Below are 27,525 nucleotides of genomic sequence, written 5' to 3'. Positions count from 1 at the left end.
ATCTACGGTAGACCTTGGGTAAGGGACATAACTCATGAAGTCAGTGATATGTTTGTATCATATTCAATTTCACCAAAGGCTATCAAGCTTTCATTTGACACAGAATGAAATTAATCCAAGTTACTTTCATGATTACATGACATTGACGTAAAATGCTGAATACAAACGTTCCGATGATTTGCATGGGTTGTGTCCCTTATCCTAGGTCTACCTCCTTATAGGTGTGTTTACACTTATTGAAGACCTACTGATGATCTCGCAAAGTATACATTATTTTGTATTTAGGTTATACGCCAATGTATTTGTAATGTTTCATCCTATCCGTTCTTTTTTTAAATAATAATATGAAAAGAAGATACTCTACAATGTTTGCACTAAAATACGATCTCATATACCAATCATAACTCATTTAGTACAGTGGAATTTTGTCAAATACTGCACAGATCAACCAAAATATTAAATGAACTGAATAACCAATTGCAAAATGCATTAATATTTGATGGATAGCAGACATGCGGACATTTATTGAATTTATTTATAACATTGATATTGATTTTTTTCTCAAAATTAAATGTACATATACTACGCATTAAATGCATAACAATCAAACAAAGGAATTGAAAGAGGTATACCAAGGGTAAGGGACATAAGTCTTAAAGAAAATAATATCTATTTATCAATTCAATTTCATCAAAGCCTGTCTAGCATTCATTTGGAAAGTAATGCAATCAATCTAAATATGCATAGATGCTTACATGAGATTTATGTAAAACGATCCAATAATGTATTAGAAGTACGTCCCTTTATAGATGGGATCAGTTCTTACCTTTTACAAAACTCATAGAAATGTCAGAAGAACAGTTCTATGACAGATTTAGAACAGTTATAGAGCCAGTTCTTATGACAGTTTTAGTAGGGCCGGATCTACTAGAAGAACTGTTCTCGTGGAGCCGGTTCTGCTAGAAGTGTCAGAAGAGCGGGCTCTAGTAGCAGAACTGATCTAGTAGAGCCGGTTCTGTTAGAACTGTCAGAAGAGTGGGCTCTAGTAGCAGAACTGATCTAGTAGAGCCGGTTCTGTTAGAACTGTCAGAAGAGTGGGCTCTAGTAGCAGACCTGTACTTATAGAGCCGGTTCTGCTAGCAGAACTTTCGGAAGAGCTGGCTCTTGAACTGTTTTATGACACTTTAAGAACTAACCCAGAGCCGGCTCTTCTGACTATTCCCCTGAGAGGTTAGAACTGATCTCATCTGTACATAGTTCTACATCCATACGTAAACACATCATTACATGGAGACGTAGAGGCAGATACGACGAAAAGCTTTTCATTGTCAAAATATAAAACAAAATAAAAAAAGTGTTCTTAAGTATAAAAAACACTTTCGCTAAGGGAGTTATTTGATTGACAATGAATTATATATCGCCGTATGAAAAAAAAAAGATCTTTAAAAAAAACCATGTATATGTACATATTTCAGCTACACGACCTATGTAGAAACTAGTATCGTCGCCAATCACACATGACAATGTAAAATATATGAGACATATATACTTACGTTACAATCGATGCAGTAAAAAGTCCATTTCAGTGATACTTAATAATAGTTAGATTTCGCCATAAATGATAACATACAATCATTGACCTTTTTTGAATTCACTCTTATGAAATGTACACAGAAACATACATGACTTTTTATTACTTGTATCTAACTTTTGGTCATTATCTCCTATACAGAGATTAGTACATTCACTACGCCAAGGCAATAAATCCACAAGTTAGCGGAGGAATACTGTACTTAGTAAAAAGCGGTTACAGGTCTCAAGAGGGGATTCGCTACTTGATTTTCTACTAGACTTACATTCAAGAATACTCGTCAATAAATTATTTCGTGAATTTTCATAATGTCCGAACAATCTTGCTTCTAAAGTCTCTTAAAAAGCAAGAACCGATTCTGCCCGAGAGTATTCCGTCATGTGAGACATGATTCACTCTAGAGAGATCTACACAGTTCCTGCCAAAAATTGTCAGAGTATTGAAGTATTCTTTCTTCATAATTCCATGCTCTCTTGAACCACTTAGAAAAAAATAAAACTCTGGAATGAAATCAAAGTATCCAATATACTGACAAAAATAAAAATTACAGTTGTTATGTATATATATGTACAAACTAGCATACATGTAACACAATAAGTTTCAGGTAAGCAGGAGGTACATATATTTTTGTATATCCCTCATGATACAAACATTTTTTACCAATATTCGTAGATTGAATTTGACATTTATGAAAGTCAATGGTAGTTCACTACATTTATGAAAGTCTAAGGTAATTCACTGCAGACCTATATGTATACGGTTTATTGTAGATAAGCATGCATGTCTTTACTTAATTTGGGTTATCTTTTTAATTTCTTCTTTCCGCACTTGAAATAGAAAGTAAACGACAGCAAAATAGGATCATCCCTGAATACTGAGATTAAAGAAGTACATGTAAATTTTGCATCTTTCTTAGGTATAATAAGTGCAAAATGGGCACAAAGTACATGTATGCAGGAGCCCAATGAATTTTATTTCTGTGCGTACATTAAAGTGCATACATGAGTGCGATCGTTTTGTATAGCAAACATAGTTTACCTCAACTTTCTTCAGGTTTCAATCGTAAGCTTCGTGGCTTCCACATATCTCCCTTAAATAAAAACAAAATGAATAACATTGAATTAATTTACACGAATACTTTTGGGACTATTCTGAGATAAGAATGCACAAATGTAAGTATAAAGGCAAGTTTTTGTGGTACATCGTAAATTAAAAATCATAAAATTTGTTTGTTTGTTTGTTGGGGTTTAACGAACAAACAAATAAACAAACAAACTTTATGAATTTTAATTTACAAAGACACTTCCGCAATTCAGTCAAACCGGTCTTCAGTGACCTTCAAAGGGAGAGAAATGTGTTTCACAATAGACATGTGGCATTTATATATAGGTCAGTGTTATACACAATGCATTTCATAGTCGTAACTAAATAGTAGTCTTTAAGGACAGCAAGTTTTTTTGCTCATTACAGGTGACCGCTCAGTTGGTATTACATAGTCATGAATAGAGGACAAATTTAAGTCCTCCTAATAATAATCAAATGAATACGAATTTAATCTTAAGCCTTATACTGTAGGTAGAACGGTACTATTGCTCATTATTTTAGGTTAGCCTTTTGTATACTCTACTTATTATAACAAGTAAATACTTCCGGACACTGTGATTGGACAAATTGTGCTGATGCACAAAATGTTTAACAGTTTTATTAATTTCAGACTCTTACATGATTATACTTTAAAAACAAATTGCATTATATTTTTTGCAATCCATTTATTAACAATATAAATATTATGATTTTTAAAAATTTATGTCTCTTTCGCAGAAAAGGGGGAAACTCTGATCCCATATATCATCTGCTTAAAACACCAAAGAAACGAGAAGGTTACGCTATGACTTTGCTCACATTTTTAGCTAGGGAAATGAAGAAATGATTGCATGGAAAAGTCAATTTATATTTAAAGGGGGACTTTTTTTTCACAAGTTTTACTATTGTCGCGTATGGGAAATAACTAACATCGTTCTACAAATAAGCACTGAGAGACAGGATTCAGTCAGTATGACAGGAAGTTTACCTGTTAATGAAAGGTAATAATTAAATTACCGAACTAAAAAATCTAGGCAGTAGTCAAAAGGAATGATCAAAACGAAAATTTGTATAACAAATGGCAATATCAGGACAAAAACTGGGAAGTGGAAACCACCGCAATGATCCTAACTTGGTACAGCCATTTCAAAAATGAAAGGTGGGTTAAACCAGGGTTTATAGCGCGGTAAATCTCTCGCTTCGTTTCAGGTATATTTCAACACAAATGGGAGGCACACAATACTAGTCAAACTTGTTAAAATCTGTAGTCAAAACAATACAGAAGATACGAACAATAAATGATTTCCACTAGAAAACTTCGTCCTCAGAACTGGCCCCTTTCCTCTTTTGTCAATCCCAGACTTGACATTGTATGAGCTACTCAACGGGTGTTTTCTAGGAAGGTAACGGACACTTACCCTGCCGATGCACCTGGTCCATGCACCCAGTTTTTAGTGGAGTTCGAGTTGTTTATTTACTTTTGTTTCTTTGTACGTGTTATTTTGGTTATTTCATGTTCTTCATTGTTTGTGTCTTTTTGCCCAGTCTGATCTTTGTCCTTGGTATAAATTCTTTTGATATCCGCTCGAAACTTGGATCCCCTGATTATTCTTACACCTGTCCATGTAAGGACGAAAACACATCTATTTGTAATGCTAAGTATGTATCATGGTATACGAGTTATTTGTGCAAGTCAGATAATACATACGTATAAGAAGCTATTGTTTTCATACACATATGGATCTTTCAGTGACTGTTTTTCCGAAGTAACGACATTCTCAACGGGAATTACTATATCCTAAAAAAATCAAATATCAATATAGATTTTGACTAGTCATTTTACTGTCATAAAATACACACACACCTGTTTAAACACAATGTATTATGCAAGGTATACCGTACGATTAAGGAGCTGGCGTCGGTTTCACAAAAAGTCGTATGTGTGAAATTGATCGTAAATCATGACGTCACAATGCTATTTTAGTTAATGAAGTCATTACTTACGATCAACTTTACACTTGCGACTTTTTGTGAAAACGAGACCAGGTTTTTGTGTATTATCACATACATGTATTGTGAAACTTGTCTAATCCGAACCCCTTCAGACTGACAATTTTGTTCAGTTTAGATAGGTCATTAAAATCTCATTAAAATGGGTAAAGAAAGATTCACGGTATGTCAGGTTAACACTATAACGAAAATGGATATGGTAAATATGTCAAAGAGACAACAACCACACTGGCATAAAAATATCAGCTCAAAGCCATCCATGGGTCATCAACGAACGAGGAGGAAACCCTCACACCATAGGGCAGGCTACAACAGGCGACAAAACAACAGGATTTGAGTTTGGGGGGCGGGGGCGTTAATTGAATTAAATGCCATTCAAAGCAAGGCAAATAATATTATGGAGTGAAACTTGTGGTGAAAACTTTTTTTCTTACCGATTAAGGGGGGGGGGCGTACGCCCGGCACGCCTGTCCTTGGATCCACGCTTGTATACACAGGTAAAGCGAACTGGTTGCCCATATAGTTTCCAGCAACATATAAAATAACACTGGAAGTATTTCAGTATATAAAGCGTTCGGTTTAGACAGGATTCAAGCTTATTAACTGTTTGGTTTACAAAGGTTTCACTTTCTTACTTGTTTATTCTCATCATCGTCTCTGTAATATTTATCGTAGGCCGGGTTGTCTTTGCCTTTTCCAAACGTTCCGTCTGTTTTGAACCCATCTATGTATTTGACATTTCTAGGAGTGACTCTATAGTCATGAAGGGAATCCCATTCACTTATGAAAATGAAAAGATAAGAGAAAGTATGGTTAATAGATGTTATATTCGTGTCTTTTCAAGGGAAGTACAAGTTCAGATTATATGATTAAGTGTCAGTCTTTGTAAGAATCAGGCAGTGGGTGTAACACGGTATGAAAAATAAACCTTCATTTACATTTAGATAGTGTAATGTGACTATTTTCACGATCAGAATGAAGGGAAAAACAAGATTTTCCATATCATCTTAGAGACAATGAGATCTAATTTCATTAATATACACTGTAAATGAACATTTAAAAGGCAGTTAACTCTGTCAAAAACCTAATTTATCTAACATAATATTGAAAAATTTACGTGCAAATCCAAAGATGCAGAGATAAAATAATGGTCTTTTCAAATAGAGAAAGCATCCTTGAGTTAAGTTATATTGTCAGAACAGTGGGTTTTTGACACGCATGTTTCTGATTTTTTCCATTTTGCCTGAATCCTACAAATACATACACTTAAAAAATGTATATAAAGGTACATAGTTACGTTTTTCAACAGTCCCTCATAAATCTTTTTAGATTGGTGCATACAATGCTAATGTTTTATGTGTTCTATGTATATATTAAATATGTGTGTTTGCATGCAGCGAGACTACGTGTATAATAAAATATTGAATCTTGAATCTTAAATTGCATAAGTCATCATGAATGCATCATGCATGTACATGTATGTAAATTAAAAACAGTGACATTGTTTGCCTTTTTCAAAACAACCACAGATTTTTTTATTTGGAAAATATCATTTTTTTTTCCAAATTGGGAAACTTGGAATAACCGTCCAAAACTTCAGATTTGAACGTAATTAAAATGAGTAATTTTATAGAATATTAAAAAAAAAAAAAGGTCATAAACACTTCATCAGTGTAATTTTGAACAGAATACACATATCATACCCTTCAACTACCCATTGGGAAATATCTTATTTGAGAATCTTTTATCAAACTTTGTTTTGACAAATTGTGAAACATATAGGCTTATTTCGAAGGTAACTTAAAGCAAACAATATCATTGAAAACCAAGGATTAAAACAAACAAGCCCCAAATGTACATGTACATCTTATAATAATCAATTATTGTATCAAAATACAGGGAACGGACACAAAACATTGCAACACCGTTAGGAATTGATACTAATATCGCGGAAACACATCGTCACAGAATTCAGAATTGTGTGACTAAAATTGTATATAATGAATGAAATAATGCACTATGATTACATGTACGTCTACAAAACATGATATTTGTTCAGTATTACTTTAACGGAACCATACATTCGTATTAACAATTGAACGAATGTAGAGAAAGACATTAAATGAATAATAGTGTGTGTATATATAGAAAATATTCGAATTTTTCGTTCAATTCTCTTCAATAAATTAAATGTTCAAGGGATTAAACAAAGCCTTTTGAAATAATACACACCCGTATCCCCTATCATGTGACCTCCTCCAGCACCAACATCCACACACAATGAACAAAATAATGAGTATGATCCCGCCACAACTTCCGGCAGCGACTGTTATGACGTATCGGGATTTCATCTCTTTGACCTCACATTTCTTTCCAGAATATTGGAACAGACTGTCATCATCTTTGCATCTGTCAAAAGAAAAAAAAATCATGACATCACTTTATCTTTATGATTTAATCGAAGTTGACAATAAAATGAAGTAATTCACACATGTAATTGACACAGTATAAAACTTCGTGATTTCATAAGAAATCGTGATTAAGTTTTTTATAGTAAGCATGCTTACATAAGAGAAAACGTAAAACGAACAATTTCGCTAAACCTATCGGCGCATTAATTCACTGTTCCTGTTGCCTTTTACGAAATTTAAATATAGTTTTGTTTCTAACATTACCTTAATTTTTTTTTACTTTTTTCATTACTTAATATACTTAATATAAAGGGCTTATTCTATCATGACAAAAACTGTGACTTTAACAGTTGTTTGAATTATATCCAACAAAACAATTGTCTTTTTTCTTTGATTACGTGTACATTCAGAATATCTCGCTCAAACATCACGTGCAATGGGACCAAATTTGATTTGTCTGTGTCGGGCAACACAGAAATTAACATCACTTGCAACGGGACCAAATTTGATTTGTCCGTGTCGGGCAACACAGAAAGGATTATTATTTCAACATGAAATGATTGATTGATTGACTACGACATAGTGCACCTGAATGAAGAAGACTTACATACAACTGGTTATATTTTTATGTTCAGTAATATAGCATCTGCCGTGGACACCACATTGAATGGAATCGTCAACACAGGGTTTACGACAGCTCCCCAAAACCTTTTTATACGATTTATCACATGGACCTAGATTTTAAAAGACAATTAGAGGTTGAAAATCATTTGAAATCTATTAGGCTGCCTGGTTTGCCTATTGTGTACACAATCGACACATTTGTATTATGATTATGTGTCGGTAATACACCAGAATTATCCATCAACAAAAGCATTTTGATAACAGCGAAGGAATCTTCATCGGAGTGTAAGACCACTAAAAGTGCAAATGTACCGATGGGTTTTTTCCTCCACTTAAATGTTTCTAATTTTACGAAATTTGCAAGATAACTAGTTAATCTGCTTCTTTTTGATGAAGTGGTTCAGGAACATGGTTTAGATTTAATTCTAATCAAAGATTTCAATGATGATTATCACTTAACATTTACCTTAGCACATAGTTTAAAAATAGATTGTACTCACTCGATGTCGTTGTTTTGGGATGCGTTGTCGTACTTTGAATTGTTGACATCAAGGAAGATGATGTCGACCCTTTTACTGAAATATTTGTTGTCGGTGTTGTTTTGGTCGCCGATGTCACTTCAATTTGAGTTACAAAAGCTGTACTCGCAATATTCGACATACCTGCCTGTTGACTGATACCTGTTGTAGTTTTGCTAGCAATATCAGACGTAAATGAATTAGGAAACATACTGTTATTGACTGTAGTTGTTGAACTCAGTGATGTAGTTTCATATGTTTCAGGAGGTTGCCCTGTGGTAGCTTCATTTGATCTTGCCGGTATTAATTGCTTTGTGCTAGTTATATTGCTTAATGTACTAGTTGCAGATAATGTATCTGATGAAATGGAGCTTGAGTCAGTTGTTTCATCCGTTGAGATGGTGCTGCTTGAAATGGTGGTTGTTACTGACATATTGCTGCCTGAACTTGTCACACCATTAAATGGATTTTTGGCAGAGGTAGTTCTATTCGAAGTGGTTAAGCTCGTTGATGTTTCTTTGTCATTAGTTGTTGCAGTTGGTAAGTTTGAAACGGTTGAACTTGTTGACAAAGTATCGATAGTAGTGGTTGTATTTGCTAATAGAGTATTATCTACAGTGGTTGTTGTGGAAATAACATTACTATCAGTAACCAAATTGTCAATTTTGTTAATTTTAGATGTTGATGTGGCTACTTCAGTTCCATCTCCAGTGGTCTGAGGACTTGGCTGTGTTGTGCTGTTTTTGCTGGAGACTTGTTTACGAGTTGTTGGCGAGTAAGTTTGCGATTTACGACTGGAAACGACCTCAGCTGTACGTGTACGTAAATTATCAGTTGTTTTCATTTCATTGGTTTCGGTTGTAACTTCAGAAATTATTTCCTCCGTGCTTCTTATATTTTCAGCAGAATTATTCACGTTGTCAATGTTGGTTGTATTTGCTAATAGAGTATTATCTACAGTGTATGTTTTTGTTGAAATAGTGCTACTTGATACAGCGATTTTGCCTGCTGCTTCAGTGTTGTCAGGATTTGTTGTATTTGAAGATTCACCTGTACCGGAAGTAGTAAGTTTGATTGATTGAGAATCTGTATCAGTATTTGTATTTATTGATATGTTTTCGGTTGAGACTATTGTGTTCGTTGATGAGGTGCCTCTTGCAGGCGTAAGTCCTGCTTCTGTATTACTGTATACCATGGTGGTGTTAGCTGATGTTGTGCTTCCTGCATCTGCTGTTTTATTTGTTGTCTCTGCAATGACCGTGTTGGATACTAAAGGGCTACCAGAAGTAGTTGTGTCAATTAAATAAGTTTTTGTTTCAGATGTATTTGCTGGTACGTTGTTGTTTGTAGAAGATGATTTTGGTGGTGGTAAACTTTTAGTAGTGGAAATCATTAAAGTAGGGCTGTCGGTCATACTTGATTCGGTAATGCTGTTTTCGGACATAGTTGATGGTGTCGCTCTAGAGCTTCGTTGAATTGTAGCAGGGATGTTACTTTCAGTGACTTTGGTTGTTGTAGAAATAACATGACTATCAGTAACCAAATTGTCAATTTTGTTAATTTTAGATGTTGATGTGGCTACTTCAGTTCCATCTCCAGTGGTCTGAGGACTTGGCTGTGTCGAGCTGTTTTTGCTGGAGACTTGTTTACGAGTTGTTGGCGAGTAAGTTTGCGATTTACGACTGGAAACGACCTCAGCTGTACGTGTACGTAAATTATCAGTTGTTTTCATTTCATTGGTTTCGGTTGTTACTTCAGAAATTATTTCCTCCGTGCTTCTTATATTTTCAGCAGAATTATTCACGTTGTCAATGTTGGTTGGAGTTACGTTCGGACTTTCCGAAGTCGGGTTGGTCGAACTTTCGACATTTAGCGTAGTATCTACAGACTTGTTTGTCGCGTTGAGAGTCCCTTTGTGTGTACTAGCAGTCGTATTTGATACACTTCTACTCACAGAAGTAGCAGTAATAGGTTTGCTTTGCGGAAAATCGACTTTTCTAGACGCAGATTCTAAAGTGGTTGTGATGTTATGTGTAGTGTCTCCGTGTGTCTTAGATGTTATTGGTGTCAAGTTTCCGATAATATTTACTGATTCCGTTTTTGTTTCTGAAATCATTTTTGATGTTGACATAAAACCTACAGTGTCAACTTTTAACGAAGTTGTGATACTTTCTGAATTTTTAATCTCTCCCTTGTTTCCAAGCGAACTGATAGTAGTTTGTTCCTCAGTTCCGAGATTAGAGGAACCAGTTAGAACTGAATTTCCAGAATTATCTCCGTTTCTTGTTGGAGAATCTGATACTTGATTTGTATATTCAAAGTATCCAGTGGTGGTTGGCGGTGATGTGTCTAGATATGGAAGTGTGTTATGAGACAAATCTTTGGTAACTGTTCCTGTTAGTTCTTCTGTCGTCTTCAAGGATCGAACTGTTATTGGTGGTGTTGATGTGGCCGTCGACGCGGTTTTGACTTTGTCATTTTCGGTCGCAGGTTCTTGATCTGCTGTTCGTTCGACAATCTCTGTAGTTGTCGACTTAGTGACACTAAATGCCGTTAGATCAATCGACACATTTGTATTATGATTATGTGTCGGTAATACAGTAGGTGTCGTAGCTGTTAGAATCCCGGTTGTCGGGGACTTGTTGTGTCGTAATGGTGTGTTCGCTGTTGAGTGTCGGGGTAATGTATTATCAGATATTATTGTGTGATTCATGATTACAGATGATTCAGTCTGTGAACTGTTTTCTTTTGTATCATTGCCATTAATCGTAGAGACATCTAAATTGAAGAGAAAATATATAAAAAAATGTACATCAGTCCTATATATTAAGGAAACCAGACAAATCCTAAGATATTGCAGCCTATAGAAAAACCAACCCACTAATCGCTGTGTTCCAAGGTTAAGTTTACCTCATTAACATGGCTATTTCTGTATCTAAGTGGAGGTTTACATAGCTCCGTGACATATCAAATAAATTATGAAAAGATCAAAGGCTAATGTAACTTTATTTTAAATATTTTTTAATTGCTCTCTTTGTAATTTGTTTCATTCATACCTTTTCAGTAAATTGCGAACCAACATTCATAATTAAGAAAACATGAATTTATAATCTCAAATGGAAGATTTTTTTGAACAAAATTTAGAATGAACCGATGTCATTAACAAAGTGTTTTCTATAGGCATTGGCTTTTGGAATGAACAGAACAAGAATAAAGTTTCTTGTTATCTACTTGAGAATTAGAGGTGTTGCATTTTACAGAAGAATTATTTTCTTCGTTTTGTTCTTTAAATTTTATTGACATTATAAGAAGAAATGTTTTTCATCATCGCTTACGTTACAGGTATTACATAATCTTTATCTCTCTTGTTTTATTTTATAAAAATGTAATTTTATTGTAAATGTCTTTTTCTATCATTGATTTATGGTCACTTATTTTCATCTTTGTGACAAAATTTAGTTTCTAGAATGTAATGTAAATTATTTTACATAAAAATGATGAACTTGATTATCAGTAGAGTCAACTTTCTCAGTTATCAAATTTCCATAATACTCTTTCATTATCTTTTTGGGCCTGTTTCTATTTATATATACTTTATTGTTACTATTGGCATGTATTTTCTTTTATTTAAGTTATCTTATAAACATAAATGTACAAAGCATAAATACATGCAGAATTTAAATTTCTCAGATTCATTTAGGAGAGGAGTTATATAACCTTTTAAAACACTTTGTAATTTGATAAATTAAAGCTTCCATTTTTTTATTTCTTGTTTATGGAATATTCGATGCACATTTATTGACAACTTAAGGAGGTAGATCTAAGGTAAGGGACATAACTCTTGAAATCAGTGGTATGTTTGTATCACATTCAATTTCATCAATGCCATTCAAGTTTTCTTTTGAAACAAAATCATTTATGAATCAGTCCTAGTTACTTTGATGCTTTCATGTTTTTGATGAAATTGGTGAATACAAACGTTCCAGTGATTTGTAAGAGCTGTGTTCCTTACCCTAGGTCTACCCCCTTAAATAGTTTTGCAAAAAAGGATAAATAAATCCCTTCAGCTATACTTTTGTTTGCAAAGTCCTACTGGCTAACGACAATAACGACTCAAAGCCAGGTTTATGACCAACATCTTTTGACTGTTGACCTTCGGTGGGATTTAATTAGTTTTTAAGGCCAAAAGCACCCTTTAAAGTACATGTAAGGTAAAATATAAACTAAAACAACACAATAAAATTTAGTCAGTACATACAATTCCCAGTGTACTTACATGTAAAATGCGCCACTGCAACAAAAACTACCACAACATAGCTCAGATCTTGTCCTGTGAATTAGAAATGATATATAATAAATTGAAAGCGCACACAAGCATGAAGTTAAGCATGATCATACGATTGTACGTACATGTATAGTACACACATACATTTTAACCTAGGAGCGTTCCAGAAATTATCAGGAGGATATTGGAAGGGGTCTAAGCTCATATTTGCCAAATTTGTACACAGAATTAACAGAATGTTTTAATAAACATGTGAAAATTGCATGCGTAGATCACTTTAACACTCGAATCATATGAATTTCCCATGAACTGTCAGAAATTTCATTTACTCCATTTATATAAAAGTTATGTGAAATGATTTTGCATGAAAATGTCTTTACACCTACAGGCTTCCGTAGGTTTCTGTAGTTTTCTTTAAAGAGAACACTGAGATGTTTTACTTCTATAAACAGACAATTAAGTACGTTTTTTTTTTCATTTTATGTCAACAAACACATTTTTTTTACTTAAAATTAAAACAGATCCATGTAATTATGCAATGCAAGTTTTCGTTGTTGCTGAAGACTATTTCATCAAAAACAATCCCCATTAACATTCACAAAGTACAACAGGTACATTTATGCTATTGTGAGTAGATTGACTTAAAACTATTTCTAAACGCGTATTTAAACAGCAGGAAAATTGTGAGTCCTGAGTGAAGAACGCCTACGAATAACACGTATATGGTTTGTAGCTAGTAAGCATTATATGCTAGAATGAATAATATACATGTACTTGCTGACACGTACATGTATGTACTGTAACATGTAAGTACATTATTTTAAATGTATGTGTCAACGAGCTACTTACAAAATGTTTGTGCATATCAGATATCCATAAAATCCTAGTAAAACGTAAAATCGAGTAGCTAGGACTGTAAAATTATCAAAATTTGATAGGGATTCAATTAAGCAATACCTCGTGTCTATATAAAAGGGGACGACAATTAAATTTTAGTTGGGGAAGTGGGGGGGGGGGGGTTGGGTGGGTGGGTGGCAATTTGTTTTTTTTTTTCAGGTCAGAAATTTTATTTCCAGGCTGGTGAATATTTATTTTTATCATAACCTTGGCTAGATTCTTTTTTTTTATAACAATTTAAATGTGCATATCCGGGTTACCAAAATATATGTGGTTTGGGTATTATATACAACAGGATATTCCTTGACCTGAAATATGCCCCAAATTTAACAGGACATGTTGCGAGGGACTTTTCAGGGGATAGATTTGCATATTTATGTAAATGAATGAAATCTACAATTGCAATATTTAACTATAGTACGTGGGCTGAGATAAACTCCAATGTACCCCACTCATCAACCAAAATATGATTTTCAGGTACCATTACACCTCTCATTAATGAATCTTTTTGTCGGCAAAAAATAAACTGAAGCATTTTTGTCTTTTTTTTCTCGTTGAGGGAAAAATCCAATTTTAATGGTTTTTTGTTTCTTCTCTTCGTTCAACAAAATAAAATAAACTGACATATATACACGTATAAGAATCATCATGTCACCCAATGTCTCAGCTTTACAATGGTATCAAGAAATTTGTGGTAACATTTACGGTTTTGGGGTAAAATGAACCCCTATCACACCGAAAAATCGCTTAAATTGACATATTTTTTCATGTCAAAACCTCTAGAGTATTTATGCTTCAGTAGAGTATGGCTTATTTGGTATTTTCTGTTTAGTATTATCACAATTCATACTTCTGGTATTCTTTTGGTGAATTTTTGAGATTTTTGTAGGCAGAATTTATCAAAAAATGAAAAAAATGGATTTTCGATTTTTCCGTAAAAAGTCACTTAAGTTCGACTCTCCATGTTATTGCTCAACTTAATTTAAACGTCTCAAATTTGGTGTCATTCGATAGATAATTTAATCTTCTACAAAAAAGACTACGCAAAACTAATTTTCTAGAATGAATTTTCAAAAAAGTGTTAAAAACTGGTCTCGGTATTAAACAGAGCCAGTATAAAGTAATAAAGGCTTTAAATCACTGCACGAAATGTAAATAAACTTTACTAATCAAAGGGGAGACATAGAACAGGGGGAAGAAACGAGCAGAAATATTGTTATAGTCAATGTTGCAATCGTCCCTAAATTAAATCGTTCCAAGACAAACTTGCCACAAATGACTATTGTATGGCGGAGAATTCTCATTCAAATCATACCGACACAACATCAAACTCACATTTTCGGCATTCATAATTAAGATAATGATAAACCCAACATATCTGATCAATTCAGGAACTTAGATTTTCTTTTTTGGGGTTACAATTACTATAAAATTGTAAAAATGAGAATTTTCAGAATTTCAGAATTTCTTCTATATCACCCGTTATTCTCATTTTTTAAGAATACTGTAGTTTAAACAAGCTTTTGTGTGATATGGTACATTAATATAGTGTCTTAACGTCCAAATGAGCCCAAGTAATAAATATTTGAACATTTCCAAGTCAAGTTAGCTGAAATATTGCCACCCCTACCCATGAAAAAAAAACCTCAACATGAACTAAAATGTTAATTTTTGGCATATACACCGTGTACAATTATGAAATTCCGAAATACACCTTTTTATGAAAAACTCATTATTGTCATATCGAATGTAAAAAAATACGCGCCTGAAATGAGCAGGTATGTTGAATACATCGTAAATTAAAACACTAGTACACAACTTGTTTTAGCATCGATAATATACTAAAAATTATATTGGACTTGGAATAGTTCAAACATTTATTACATAGACTCATTAGGAAGATAAGACACTATATTAATGTATCGTATCACAGAAAAGCTTGTTTTAACAATAGAGTTATGAAGAAAATGACAATAACGGGTGATATAATGATTGAAGAAATTATGAAATTCTAAAAATTTCCATATTTTCGATTTTATAGTAACCCTAAAAAGATCTAAAAGCCTGAATTAATCAGATATGTTGGGTACCATGTCAGTATGCTGTGAATGAGAACTCTGTTTGATACTAAGACCAGTTTTCTAGGGGTAAGGGTAATATTTTTGGCATTTTTTGAAAATTCATTCTTGAAAATTAGTTTTCTAATTTATGAAACGATGGCGAGCCAATTTATTAAAGGTTTTGTGGAGTTCAGGTATTTATTTATCAATTTACAAGCCAAGATCAAAATATTTATTTTCTAGCAATTTGCAAAGTCAGACTATTTATTTTCTGGTATGATGAGGCAAGATTATTTATTTCCTAAATAATCGAAGACAGATTATTTATCTTCAAAATTTGCCAGCCCCACCCCCTCTTAAGAATCTAATGGTCGTCCCCTAACGAGAATAGCTATGGTGAATATATCAAAGAGACAACAACCCCATCCGGATGAAAACGTCAGCTCCACACCACAGGGCAAGCTGCAGCTGTTCCCGAAAATCATTATACACAGGAACATCGAGAGAGTTGCCCCTGTATATACTCAAGTAACACAATCCATCCCCTTTAAAATCTGACCACTGTGGATAACATATTTCACAATTAAACACAAATATGTTAATGTCCTAGATTTTACAAGCGATTTACCTCAAACATTCATTCGTGTTTATGACATGTCTCACGTTTTGTTTCATGTAGAATTTCATCAAAAATACAGAGAAAAAAAAAAAAAAACCACAAATACAAAAAATAAAAAAAAAATTAAACAAACAAAAACAAAAACAAAAAAAAAAAAACAAAAGACAAACAAAAAACGCAAAAAAACACTAAATACCGCATGATTTTGTAAGGTTAAAACAGACGTTGCAGTAACACTTTACCTCTCATTCCGTTATTTCTCTGAATTCAGGTGTAAAAATGTATGTCTTGATTAGAATGAAAATTCTCCGAACACGAAAAAGTCCAATTTCCAAATAAGAAATAATCCAAATTATGACTTTTTCCTCTTTTTAAGCACTTAAATGCAACGCACTACTGATAATTTTAGTCATTTCTAGGTGTGCCCATTTCCAATCTATAACAGGGGGACATTCTATAGAATTTAAAATTTAATTAATGATCGAGGGCCATTTCGTTATCAAATCTATTTACGCAATTTATAGAGGACCGGGAGTGGGGAAATCTACCCACATTTCTTAATTTAAATATAACCGAACATATTCGTATTTTCTTATTATCTTTTTGACAAAGCGTAGTCCTTCCCATAAGATATGTTTATTTAACCTAAAAACAAAAAGTGGGTTTATAAAGATACGACTGCCTGGCCTTATAACACAGTTATTTCAAACAATCCCAGCCCCTGTATGTGGACGAACGATAAACATTTGAGTTAAAGTTTGTGAATGAAAAGAAAATCAGAGATAACGAATTGAATGGAGGTTTATATACTTGTTTAAGATAGAATTAATATATCAAACAAATGAAAAGACTCAATCAAAGATACCACTATATATCACTCTGATAAAGCTTAAAAGGGACATTTATTTTTTAGAATGTACCTTTTTCACATAGCGTTTGCGTGACATTTCCGGGTGAATTTTAAATTATTTACATTTTTGTAATATTTTACATGGGTTGTATATGGAATACACCTGCAAGACTTGTTGACATGTAAACATTAGACATCAGCAAAGCTAATTGAAATTAAAGTACCATTCTGTGTAAGAATGAGGCAATGAGAGACACATCATTTTTCTCAAATTATTATTTTTTTTACTCAAATGTGTTCATTATATCTGGGAAACAGCCGAAAAAGTATTCTAATTCATTATGAAGCATCTATACCTTTTCAAGGATTTATTTATAATCTAAATTTAACTCCTTGACCTTTTGTACTATGTCTTTTTAAAGTACATTTGTACCCATTTCGATCACGTAATTAACTGGTAAACCGTGTTTGATATTGCATGAATTGTAAAAATAAATTCATTTTGTGTAGTGTTTAATTTGAAATACCGTATTTAAAGTTGTTGAGTTGCATGTCAGCAAGCAATTTCAACTCTAGAAAAAAAAACCTCACATTTTACATGTATATGAAATAATTTACATGTACGAAGTGGTAAAGAGTTCTAAAAAAGAAAGTAAAATTATCCTTATTCATATTACTTTCAAACTAAGAAACTGTATGCTAGTTAAACAGAGGGTTAAACGTTATTCAAAGTAAATAGTAGCATTGATGAGCCCACTGGCACGTGCCATTGACTCTTTGACATTTCAAGATATTTTAATTGTTAATTATTACCTCCCTTTTGCACTTATATAATGTGTTATTACTTTAACCCATCCCTGTATAAAGTTGCATTAAATATTGATTTATTGGTTGTATATTAGTTAAAGAGGTATACCTAGGGTAAGGGACATAACTCTTAAAAATCATTGGAATGTTTGATTTCAGCGTTTTACATCAGCCTTATGTAAGCATCTAATTAACTTGGATTCATTTTATTCTGCTTCAAACGAAAGCTTGAGAGGCTTTGTTAAAATTGAATATAATAAAAACATATCACTGATTTCAAGAGTTATGTCCCTTACCCTAGGTCTACCTCCTTAAACAGCGGTATGGTCGGTTTAAACTGAAAACCGACAAACTTGAAAAAATAGTACACGTAGTTGTAAATATGGTCGTAACTACAACTAAATTTACCGGACTGAAGTTGGAGTATAGTTAACTCTTCATTATTCACTATTGAAAAGTGAATAGCAAACTAGTTTACTATTCATTTTTCATAACTTTTAAGTTTGATTAAATTTTTTATGATGGTCACGATGGTACCGACGATGGTAAGAAAATTTTATGATGGATGGATGTGGAAATCAAATCAACTTTAAACCGTAACTTTTTTTCACTTAAGACGTGTGTTCGGTTTATACGGGAGATAAATGATTCCAGAAGAAGGTTGTCTTTTTTTCTGTATTCGCTGTCGGCAGATTACGTATTTATCCATGTTTTTTTTTACGTATTTTTAATGAATATTAAATGACAACTGAATTTAATCATTTAATTTTATTACTACATAGACAATGACACATTTACATTTGACAAATAAATTTACGATAGAAAACGATTGTGCTGACCGTTATTATTGTAGCCATGTGAACGTTATCAATCCACATGGCACATGTCTGTATAATATAACTTTTGATGTTTAAAGTAGCGTTTGATATATAATATACAATACATATTCAGTGTCCTAGCATATCGGAAATATGGGTATGAGGCTAAGAAACGGGGGTTTTGTGAGGCTTTGCCAGGGTTACCCGTTACGCGCCGAGTAACCCATATTTCCGATATACTAGGAAACTGGTTTTGTATTGTGTTTATCCTGCAAATATAAAAAAAATATTAGTTGAAGTCAATTCTATGTAAAATCGCTTTTTTACGTGGTTTACAACAAGTACCTCTATTGCGCCTCTCACGACACAGCGCGAAGTAATATCCTAGCGGCAGTATGGGTATGCAAATCCGTACAAGTCTGCTAATTCATTTTAATATAATACATTCGGGAGAAAATGCTTTCTGTTTTTGTAACCTAAATATTTTTATAATGTGAATGACTTTAAAAGTATTTTGAAAAATATTTTCTTTGTAATTCAATGCCGAAAAATGATTCTTATACAACACTACGGTTGCAGAGTTATTCCTTTTTTGCGTAACCGGCGACGCACTTTTCTGAAGAACTTGTTGACAATGGGCGCTAAAATGAGTTCATAAATTTAAATTTATGATTGATTTTGAACTTTATATCGTGAAAACCACACATCACAATAATATAAATGAAAAAGGTAACTGTTTTACAACTGGATAAAAATGTCGACAAGTCTTGTCAAACGCTTTTACTGTATCATGACGTCACGAAACGAGTCACATTCATGCATGGAATTCGGTGGTGGATGCATGTAAACATTAAGATTATGGAAATTCAATGTCGGCGACCAGTCCATGTTAAATTGCGATGCAGGTTCGGTTTCACCTGCAAATAGTCGGTATCAACCAAACTATGAAGCCAACATTGAATTAGAAGGCCGTGTTTACGTTAACCCTAGAAAAATCAAATAATGTTGAAAGTTTGCCGATTTGATGTCCATTTTGAATAAAATGCGGCTTTATTAAAGATAGTGTTGATGCCTGTGATGGCAGCAAGTCAATAGTTGCTATTTATATTTACATTCACACTTGTAACTAAATAGTTCCAGTAATTTTATGGATTGTGTTCTCATTTTTCGAGTTTTGTTTTGGTGGGTATCTTAAAATTCATAAATTGCATGCACAACCCCTAAGTATGCTTGAGTTTTGAGTTTGGTATGAATCAAATAAACGGGCGCCGAGTCATCGCTCGGACATCTTTACGTTCACAAGAAGAAAAATCAAAAACACACAAGTCGCAAAACTTCGTTGGCGACTTAACTATAATAATATTAATGTGGGTTACAAATTATTGAAAGTACGTTCTTGTGCTTATATATACTGCTGCTGAATAATTGACTATGCTCAACATGCGTGTCCATATTGGATATGTGTCAACTTTGTTCATTAAAAGAATATGAAGTAGCCTAGGGTGCTAGAGTGCAGGTGGTATCTTCATACATGTCGAATCCTGACAGATAACAGCAAAAAAATTGCTTTGCGTTTTTCACAGTTCTTACATCGTTGTGAAGTTTTAACACTATATTTACTATTCATCAATAAAAAAAATAAAAAAAAACAAAAAACAAAAACAAAAACAAAAAACAAAAAACAAAAAACAAAAAAACAAAAAAAAAACAAAACAAAACAAAAAAAATAAAAAAAATAAAATCGTCACTTAGAAAATAAATCACTTTTTTTTCTTTATGGATTATATATTTTGTACCAAGAATATACTGTGCATAGGTCGAAAAATATATTTCACAGAGTAATTACCCCTAAACGTGATGGGCGGCGTTTTGGAGTTGTGAATATTAGGCTGGAGGTAGATCTACAGTCACCGTCGGTATCCCAGGTAATATGAATATTGATATTTTTTTATCCCCGATTGCACTTTATCTGGTCAGATTAATTCAACGATTTGCCCTGACCAAGGCTAACCTATGATACCAAGCCGTGATTGCACGGTGTCATCTTGAATAAAAATGTCTTCCTTTTATATTTTGTAGTTGTTCACATGTATACTACATTAGGTTGAGATTCAGACCGGGTACACATACAGTTTACGAACTTTTACGTAATTATCACCCACCAATTGCAAGGATTATGAACATCACAAGAAGTTCTTTCCATACTAAGAGATGAGTTTAAAGGTGATGGCAGTAATCTGTCATGATAACAAAATAAAGAGTTTGCTTAAATACTGAAGTGTGAAATTTATGTGCCCATTCTTGTCTCTTTATCATGTCCGATAAAATTAGAGAAATAAAAATGTGAAAGCCCACCTCGACGGAGTATCGCAGTACTAGAACCTTTATAAAGCTACAGACAATCCTTGGTGCCGATGCATGTTTTGTGGACGGTGTCATCACATGCCAATTAGTTCCAAGGTAAGTTATCATTTCATCATAATATTTAATACATGTACTATATAGTATATTATGTCGAGTCGATGATTTAAAAATATGAATTAATAACTAGCCATTTCTTTTAAATTGTTAGAAAACACGATTCAACTCCGATTTCGGGATTTTTCTTTGTAATTTTTTGTATTTTTGTCTTGGTTATATGATTGTTTTTGACAGTTATGAGTTTTGATAAAAAATATATCTAATTCGAAAGATGTAGATATATATTTTTATATACTACACTTTCTCCATTTAAATGATCAAGTTTCTTTTAAGGTTTCAATCAATATTATTGATACGAGTTCGAGTCCCGCGGAGGGAACGACCAAAAATTTGCATCGCAAATTTGACAGTTCTAACATCGTTGGGAATTTTTCAGACCTTTCTATACGTTTACATATCTTCCCTGTATCAATTTGATCCGATGGAGCAGTGTGGCGAATAGAGTCGTCACATTCTGAGACGTTTGTATAATATTGATTTGTTGTGACATGCATCATTAATTTGATCCTATATCCTACATAATAACACCTAGATGAACTGTCCCGTTCTACCATACATCGTGTACCAAGTTAGAGCCCTAAATTAATCCTACGAGGAGGAATGACCCGGTCAGCGAAAGCTGTATTTTTATAGCCTAGCTGGCCGAGTGGTCTATAGCACTGGACTTTGTGCAGGCGGTGTTGCCATAGATGTCACAGCGGTACGCGTTCGAGTCCAGCGGAGGAAACGACCAAAATTTGCATCGCAAGTTTGACAATTCTAACATCGTTGGGAATTTTTCAGACCTTTCTATACGTTTACATATCTTCCCTGTATCAATTTGATCCGATGGAGCAGTGTAGCGAATAGAGTCGTCACATTCTGAGACGTTTGTATATATATATATATATATAATTTATTTAATTTGTCCTTTTTTAATAATTTTACGATTTCAGTAGTAGTGATTGTAGCCTGCCCATTCGTGTAGCTCGAATGTAATGCACAATAAAATCTACTTTACATCTTGTTAAATAGTTCTTAAAGCTACTAAACGCATCAATTACCCACAGAAATAATATTATGTCAATTATACAGAAATCCATAACCATTTTTGTTTCATTTTTGGAGTTTTATCGTCAAACAAGTATTTCTACGCATTTTCCAAGTAGGATGAAAGGAATACCTACTGTGTAATCCTAAGATAGGACTAATTCGGGGATAACACTATGCGCAAAATGTTCAAAGTTACAATGGTTTACGTCCATAGATACCATAATTGACACTTTGGGTCCCCCGTATATGCTATAAAATGAAGTGATCATAAAACAAGTCTGTGTAAAATAGTTTTGTACGAAAAAAATGATTTTGTTATGAAGGAATTCAATTTTGTGTACACAAAATCTATTTTGATTACAAAAAAATCAACTCCCATTCGGTACCCCGTAGTCCTTTCTTCCGTCCGTACTTTATATTTCTTTCATTATGTTGCGCAGAAGAATAACACCTCTAATCCGTTACTCTTCCTACACCACCGAATGTAATTGGACGACATTTCTCATATTCACAATGCCCCGTGCAAGTGTTACATGCTGGGGTTGTCAGGCTATAATACGGAAAACCTGACCGCAAACTATAGTGGTGCACCGTGTTGGGAAAGATGCCACGTTCCTCGCATGTTAAAGAACCCTACTGTGGTATTCTCCCGGAGTAGGAACCATAGGGCTCCGCCACAGGAGGCTAAATTGCCCGACCCTACCCACCTCTCCCTATTTCCAGTGGCAATCAAAATTTGTCGACCCCATTGTCCTTGTGTCCCATCCCTTTTTCATTTCATCATCATTTCATGTTCATTTTATCATCAATTTCATGTCCAACGTCTGATTATAGCTGAAATATTGCTTCTCGGACGTTAACCTTTAGAATTACAATTATGGCGCCTATTACATATCTCTGAAGTTGTTTCCTAGCAGTAATATCATTTGATACAGTGTTATTATAGTTTGTCTTTTTCCTTGCGTTAGAAATTTCAGGAAACATTTGGGCTTTTTTGTCTGAATAATAGTAACCTTTGTTTTCTTTTACAGAAATCAGGACCGGATCTGCGAGAAGAACTTGTAGAATTTTTATTTAGCTAATAAATACTCTATATTTACAATTTATTTGTTGTTCGATTCCTGACATGTATTGTTTTTAAATCTCAAGTATTTTTACAAAAAAATAGTACATTGTGTATTTTTGCTTCTTTTGGAGTATTTCTTCATTGATGATTGTTATAGTAACATAAATGCTGCCTATTATCATAGAGGATCAAGAATTGGACAGATTTTACTTGGTAGACTTCGAATGAATTGCAGTTCTTTAAATGAACATCTTTTTTCCCGCAACCTAGTGGATTCACTGAATTGCGTTTGTGGTAGAAGGGAATCAATTTTTCATTTCTTATTACATTGTGATAGATATCGAGAACTTCGTAATGAGACTCTATTTTCCCTAAATTTACCAGTTATGTTAAGTACCGACATTTTACTATTTGGTTCTGATCAGATGACCGATGATCAAAATAAGGAAGTTTTTATCAAGGTGCAGAAATTATTCTAAAGAGAAAGAAAATTGAACTCTTCACCATTTCCTTTTTCACACTTTGTTAACAGTTTAAATTATGTTAAATGTATTAAGAGCAGGCAATCTTTGTACTGTTGTCAATTTCGCATGAGATGGACTTGTAAAAGCCTTGAGGCTTGTTTCCAGATCCTGTCAGATATAAAATTGTTTTGTATTAAATGACATGTGTATTTTTGCTGAATAAATATGTTTAAACTAAATGCTGTCATATTTTTGACGGGAACGGAATGTTAAGAAATGTAAAGACATGCTGCGTACGGCAACAGCGTAAATATCGCGTCTTGGTGTTCACCACGCAGCTAAACTGACGATCGTTTGTGCTTAATGTATATGTACTGCTTGCCAGACTTCGTCTATTCATTCTTTTATATGTAGGTTCATACTTCATTGAACGTGGTTGCAGATGCAGATGCAAAATCATTAATTAAACCTCTCTCTTTTTTTCATTTTTCATCGTGATAATTTTTACTTTCAAGTCTAATAAATATTGATTTGCTATATCTTAGTCGTAAGTATTGTAACATTAATATATTACTATGAATGTTTATAATTTTATCTTGTATTTTCTCGGTGTGGGAGTTGGGGGCACTTCCTTAATATTCCATTTTCCAGCTTGCAAATATGCGAATAGGTGGGGAAAACAAAATATGATACATGTATGTCAATAAAGTTTACATGTGTCTTAGTAGTGTATCATAATCAAGGGAACACTCCTTATATAAGAGGTCAAAGAAATATTGGAGTTCCCCTGAGCCCCCGAGTGTATTTTATCTGTAGCATGTGTGCCTAGTATCATAAATGATACCGTTGAGATATTAACGACTTATTCATTTCAAAATCTTGAAAAGTAAGATATTCATCTCGCTAGTCGTGAAGTAGATATCTACATGTACTTAACGACCTGTCTGATGTTTCATGTAGGTTCAAATAATGAATAGTAAACTAGCTTACTATTCATTTTTCAATAGTGAATAGTGAATAGTGAACTGTACTCCAACTTCAGTCCACGAACTAAATTATAAATCCAATTTAAACCACACATTACTCTTTCTTCCTAGCTTTGTACAACGTTCTGTGTATACGGGATCATACGTGCATGTCAAAAATAGTTTAAAATAGCCCATTAATTGTGTGTCTAAGGCGTATTCAGTTAGTTCGACAAAATGACATTTACTAGATTAGTATATTTTAATGGATTTTTAATGTACAAAATTCTTAAAAAAACATTTTCTAGTTCTAAAAATGATATAACATCCGGGGTAGCTGAGGGAAACATGTAAATTAAGTATCGCATCGTTTCTTGTTTGCAAAATCTATGTACATCAAATTTGCATGGTACTATATTTTTAGAAGACGTGTCACGACCAGTGAATTAATTAACTGAATATTTCGTCTGTTCCTTTAAAAATCATTGACTGCATGTTAAACAACTTTAAAGTACGTATGCTTTTCCAATGCAAAACAAAACACTCCAGAACGTCTCAATATTTTCAAATGTGGGAACTCCGAATTTGCAAAGTTAGTTTTTGATCTATCTAACCGAATGGTATATTTGACTTTTCTCTATAAGTTCAAAAGAAAACTATGAAAATGTCTTCTGGAACAAATGCAATTTTGCCTGACAAAGCCTTCGGTCAGATACTTTTGATAAATGCAAAGGACTATGTTAATTTGGTTTATATCAAAGTCGACCTTGACATTAAACTTGGTTAAATCAACATGGATGTTGCATAATAATCATAGATCATTTGTAAATGTTTGCATACCTCGCCAACAAGAACATTTTTGTTACTCACCTATTCACTACATAGAAATATTCTAGCAAAATGGCGCCAAAGTATTAATCCTGAAAAATCCGGTTAAAACACTTGATTTATAGCATTTTTCTTTGCAGGACAAAGACACGACAAGGCAAATACTTTTTTCAACCTCAGACATTCATTGCAAGAGACATTTGATACCTGTGTCGACAACTTAAATATGTCGTTTTATTAGTATAGATAGCAGTGATTTACCGAATGTTCCCTGTGTAAAAATTTTTGATTATAAATTCGGTAATTTCACGTCCAGACTTTCTACCGCCAAAACGTCACAACATGCATATCAATCCGCTGTTCACGTGTAACACATTAAGATTTAGCTCGTGCACGAAATAAGCTCTGCACAAATGTAGGTGTTCCGCGGCGCTCGTGATAATATTTAGGCACGTAAATGCTGTGACAGCTCCTTAATAATCATTTTAGTATTGGTAAAATCATGATATTTTTAACACAAAACATGAGAATAAGTCTTTAAATGTACGACCGCAAACTGGAATAAATAAACATGATAGCGAGCACAGTGAGCTAAATAACAACGTGTGTACACGTGAAAATAGCATTCTTGAGATGGTTCAGGAATACGTCCGCTAATTAGCAGAAACCGTCTTGAAATGGAAATTTCGCAGCAAGAAAGTCAGAAATTTACACCCATCGGGATCAATAATCATTGAAAATATCCGGTCGTTTTCAATGCATTCCCTTTTTTCCTTCTTCATCAAATATTCGTGAAAAAGTTCGGGAAAGTGCACCGACAAGTGTTCTTACGCGTCTCTCTTCGCTGTTCTGTGAAGCTGGCGGTTGCGTTTTACACGTCACAGGTTACGTGTAATATTTCTGGACCATATACATATTATGTGAATCAGCCGGAGCTGCTCGCTAAGTTTAAAGTGAAGATAAAAAAATGTTGAATCTCTCGGTGCTTGCTTCTATAGGCAACATGCATGACTACACCATATCATACCCATTTATTATACTTTTGGTTGTTTTTAGATACTTTAACCAGGATATTGTGCGAAATAACACAGTGGTAATTATAGTGTTGAATTTAAATGTCAGGCCGAGGAAAAAAATGAATTACCCTATTGACTTTGTTAAGGTGAACGGTTGCATGTAAGAGTACATTCCGAAGTTAACCACAATTTCGGAGAAATGCAGATTAAAGGATGATATCAGAGTGCAAGGTTTACGTGTACTTAACAAATAAAGAAAGGAGCGATGTGGAGTTTAAGTACTACTCTGTATAAGAATCAGGCAAAATTTGTTTATTTCATTATCCAAGTATTTATACCGCATATTCTCATGAAATTACTATCAAAGTGTTTGTAAAGATATTGTGAGATCAAACATAGCTTAGGTATACTAAACTGGGTGGAAATATAACGAGAAATTTTCCCGCACACTTTTCTTGTGTAATCAGTAAAAAAAATAACTTAGATAGATGCTTTAGAATAAATTTGAAAATAACTTTTCAGTTGTTTTCTAGATGTATTGAATATGTTTGAAACAAAAAAAGACACAATTAAGAGAGAAAAAAAACAGAATGTGCCACTCATTGCCTAATTCTCTTACAAAGAATGGCACTTCATAATTTTTATCATTTATTAAATATTTACATGCCAGACAGCGCGCAAGGTTTTATATGGAAATATTAACTGTTAAATGAGGTGCATGTAAATCAAAGAAGGATAGCCTCGTGCAGGTCCGGGTGTTAAAAGAATAGGCCTGCAGCAGCGCTAATTAGCTTGTCGTAAAAGGCGACTAAATAGTGCTCAGAACCTTAGCCGGGAGCTAGGGCGTTCTGCCCACAGAGCAACAGGGATGTGTGCCCCAGGTGGTGGAATGGGGTACCCCTGGTGTGTTACATGCTGGGGTTGTCAGACTATAATACGGAAAACCTGACCGCAAACCATAGTGGTGCACCGTGTTGCGAAAGATGCCACGTTCCTCGCACGTTAAAGAACCGTAGTGTGGTATTCTCCCGGAGTAGGAACCATAGGGCTCCGCCACAGTAGGCTAAATTGCCCGACCCTAACCATCTCTCCCAATTTCC

The 27,525-nt window shown here is 33.8% G+C and overlaps 1 protein-coding gene across 3 annotated transcripts; it reads right to left on the bottom strand.

Annotated features, from left to right (window-relative positions):
* Nucleotides 1-693: 693 nt before the first annotated feature.
* Nucleotides 694-25,663, bottom strand: LOC148599479 (uncharacterized). Of its 3 annotated transcripts, none has more exons than XM_088557610.1 (9): nucleotides 25,452-25,663; nucleotides 12,514-12,567; nucleotides 8,220-11,015; nucleotides 7,703-7,829; nucleotides 6,917-7,093; nucleotides 5,320-5,464; nucleotides 4,383-4,472; nucleotides 2,630-2,681; nucleotides 694-2,091 (listed from the first exon to the last, which is right to left on the bottom strand). In XM_088557610.1, the coding sequence occupies exons 3-8, from the start codon at nucleotides 10,948-10,950 to the stop codon at nucleotides 2,631-2,633; spliced, it is 3,321 nt and encodes a 1,106-aa protein (XP_088413736.1). In that variant the 5' UTR covers nucleotides 10,951-11,015; nucleotides 12,514-12,567; nucleotides 25,452-25,663; the 3' UTR covers nucleotides 694-2,091; nucleotide 2,630. The 3 variants fall into 3 exon arrangements, with proteins under 3 accessions (XP_088413736.1, XP_088413734.1, XP_088413735.1); XM_088557608.1 differs by lacking the exon at nucleotides 25,452-25,663 and adding an exon at nucleotides 16,341-16,631; XM_088557609.1 differs by lacking the exon at nucleotides 25,452-25,663 and adding an exon at nucleotides 16,341-16,631 and having other exon boundaries at nucleotides 694-2,072.
* Between the last annotated feature and the right edge of the window lie 1,862 nt (nucleotides 25,664-27,525).

Source organism: Perna viridis, chromosome 13, assembly GCF_037379345.1.
Source record: "Perna viridis isolate PV_CMFRI_1.1 ecotype Kerala chromosome 13, ASM3737934v1, whole genome shotgun sequence".
Taxonomy (NCBI): Eukaryota; Metazoa; Mollusca; class Bivalvia; order Mytilida; family Mytilidae; genus Perna; species Perna viridis.
The sequence above is the reverse complement of the archived record's forward strand: the minus strand, read 5'-3'. Positions and strand labels throughout refer to the sequence as shown.

Bases quoted from the DNA above. Each gene is read 5' to 3' on its own strand.
- LOC148599479 (XM_088557608.1), bottom strand. The intron at 7,094-7,702 runs GTAAGTCTTCTT...TTCTTTTGACAG, and splicing joins AAAAATATAACCAGTTGTAT to ATGCAAAGATGATGACAGTC. The intron at 5,465-6,916 runs GTGTGTATTATT...CATTTTCATAAG, and splicing joins TCACATGATAGGGGATACGG to TGAATGGGATTCCCTTCATG.